We start from the raw sequence: 2779 nt of genomic DNA on the forward strand, positions 1-2779 counted from the left end.
CTCCTCCATGGCTGTTGCCACCACGTCGGCCACATCTGCCAGGTCGGCACCACGCAGCTCACATTTGGGGGAGCCGTCCACGCAGGCATAGACCTGCTCCTCTGTGAAGTAGTCCCAGCGCAGCACCTCAAAGCGAGTTTTGGGCTGGAATGGGGGTGGGATGCCAATGGGCCATGTGGCACTGTGGTCCCCGTCGGCAGACAGACTGCTGGCATTCTGGATCTCCAGCTGCAAGAGGAGAGATGGAGGAGTGAAAGCCAAGGCAGGTGCAGGTAGGTCTTACAGCTCTGGTAGCATCAAGCTGAGTCCTGATACTCAGAGATTGGCCACTCCTGACCCAAAGAGCAGCACCAGAACAACTCTGCCTTTAGCCTGACCCCAGTCAGCACCTCAGGTTTCCTCCTAACTGCACCCCAAATGCAGCACACCACCTCCATCAGTAGGATCCACACCCTCTCCCACCCTGCCCGGCCTTTGCTGGTGGACCTCAGCACCCTGCTGGCACCATCAGCCTGAACTACCACTGCAGCTCCAGGACCCATCCAGGTCCAAAGCTGCTCACAACCTGAAAGCCGCTCTCCAGCAGGCATGGCTGCCCCTGCAGCCACACGAACTCAGCTAATCCCATCCCACAGCAGCTCCAGGTGGGAAACCCTCATGTTAGAGCAGAGAGGTGACACGGAATGACCAGAAAGCTCACGGGGATGACAGCAAGAGCCCAGACCCTCCCAGCCAAGCCAGGTCTCACCTGGAGCTGCTGGATCTCCTGGTACGTTCTCTCCAGCTCCGCCTGTGCGAAGTACTTGTGCAGCCGGTACATCTGAAGGGGATCCAGTACGGGATGGACAGTGAAGGCGCTCTGGAAACGGAGGTCAGTCTCCCGTTCGGGGTCCACATTCTTTCCCAGCTCAAAGTAGTGGTAACGCAGGCCCTGCACCAGTCAGAAGAGATGGGTCATGGCCGCCCCTGACCCATGCTCCCACCCCACCAGCTGCCAGCACAGCAAGCTCAAAGGATAAGGCACAAGGGCTGCTCCCCCAGACCCTAGAAGCCCCTGAGGAGGCAGGGAAACATGCTGGGCAATGATCTGGCTCCTGGAGTTCATCTCCGCTCGTCAGGCCGGGCGCTGAGGATGTCGTTGCGGCAGCTCTCTAGGTGCTGCTGCAGGAGCAGGAGGAGGCTGCGAGATAGTAGGTAGCCGAAACCCCCATAGCAGTAGCGGCCCTCAGTGTCCCCGCCGATGAACTCCTCAGGACGGCCCAGGTAAAGATGGGTGTCGATGCTGAGGTGGGCAACCAGGCGGCTGATGCGGTGCGCCTCCGTGTAGGTATCATCCTGCACCAGGAAGAACCAGTCGAAGTCATTCACGTAGTGGTCCAGAAGGTACCTGATGGTCTGGTACATGTTCCAGATGGGTCGCTCGTCACTGTGCGTCACCACTGTCATGCCGTGGGGCACCTTGCGGCCCCGTGTGCCCGTGAAGTACACCAGGCGCTCCAGGCGGTGGGCCAGCGTGCGGTTGACAGCCACCCCCAGCGTGTTCAGCGTGCTCTTGGAGGTCAGCACACCAACGAAGAGCCGCTGCCGCATCCCCAGCTCCGTGCTGATGTACCGGGTCCTGTGGGAGGGAGAGGACGTTTGGCCCCTGGGCGTTGCACCCCACCTTGGTCCTGACCCTCCCTGTCCCCCCCAGTGGTGCCAACATCAATTCCTCTGCAGGAACCACTCCTGAGCTTGCGAACACATGCACAAGACATCACCCCAGTGGCACCAGCTGCCAGCAGCAGCCCTGGGTCGGAGGCACAGCAGAGCGTTCTGCTGAGGTCCCCCCCAAAATCTGAGGCGATGGGAGACCTATCCTTCCCATGAGCTGGCCAGCCCAGCTCAAACCAGAGGCTTGCCAAAGGCTAGAAAAGGGGAACAGGGCTGCACACCCCAGCTCTCGCAGGGACACCACCTGCCGGGCACACTACCGTGCTGCCAGCCCCGGCCAGGCTGGCAGAGCTGGGAAGCACCTTCCCACCACGCTGCTCTTGGGCATGCAGAAGAGCCCGTGCTGCCCTCTCCGGGGAAGCCACCCATCCCAGCAGGGCCTGAAGCCAGCACAGGGCTGGCCGTGTCCCCTTCCCCACCACGGTCCCCCTCACAATGACTTCCAGGTTCGATTCTCCTAGCCCGCCGCGGCAGCAGGAAGCGACCCCCCCTCGGCCCCCAGCCGCCGCCTGGCACACACTGGCCCCATTCAGCCCCCTCCATCCGCCCACCGCCTCGCCGGGACAAGGAGGCCCTTTCACTGACTGCTCCCCATCATCCTGGGGCCATCGGGACAGGCAGCAGCCGGTCTCCTCGGAGCAGGCTGGAGTTTGCAGTGTTGGGTTGGGGTGGAGGGGATGGGACATGCCACCACGGGAGGGGTCCCTGCTAGGGCAGGCAGGAGAAGGGCCAGGGCACGGTTCCTGGAGGCACATGCTGCAGCAGGCAACCTTTGCACAGCAGGAAGCAGAGTGCATGAGGCTCTTCTGGGTGCTCCCGGGGCAGGCCGGGACGGTGGGGGTAAGGAGAAGGTGGGGGTAAGGAGAAGGCAGAGAGTGTGCAGAGGGGAGGAAGGGGAGCAGCAGGGAGAGGTGCTTGCAGTGAGAAAAATCCAGCTGCAGCCCCGGGTGGTTGCAAGGAGGGGGAAAGCACATTGCCAGGTCACTTGTAAAGCCCCCCAGCACCATCCCAGCAGGCAGGGATAGGCGACCCCCCAGCACCCATCTAGCAGGCAGGCACAGGCAGC

The 2779-nt window shown here is 62.4% G+C and overlaps 1 protein-coding gene across 1 annotated transcript in view; it reads right to left on the minus strand.

The window, feature by feature from the left end:
* Positions 1 to 1614, minus strand: part of CHPF (chondroitin polymerizing factor) — a 2621-nt gene extending 1007 nt beyond the window's left edge. The window contains 3 exon segments of the mRNA XM_009884191.1: positions 3 to 228; positions 749 to 1007; positions 1112 to 1614. Of these exon segments, the coding sequence (XP_009882493.1) occupies positions 3 to 228; positions 749 to 1007; positions 1112 to 1590 (964 nt within the window). The 5' untranslated portion in view covers positions 1591 to 1614.
* Between the last annotated feature and the right edge of the window lie 1165 nt (positions 1615 to 2779).

This window comes from Charadrius vociferus, unplaced genomic scaffold (genome assembly GCF_000708025.1).
Source record: "Charadrius vociferus isolate BGI_N301 unplaced genomic scaffold, ASM70802v2 scaffold1020, whole genome shotgun sequence".
Taxonomy (NCBI): Eukaryota; Metazoa; Chordata; class Aves; order Charadriiformes; family Charadriidae; genus Charadrius; species Charadrius vociferus.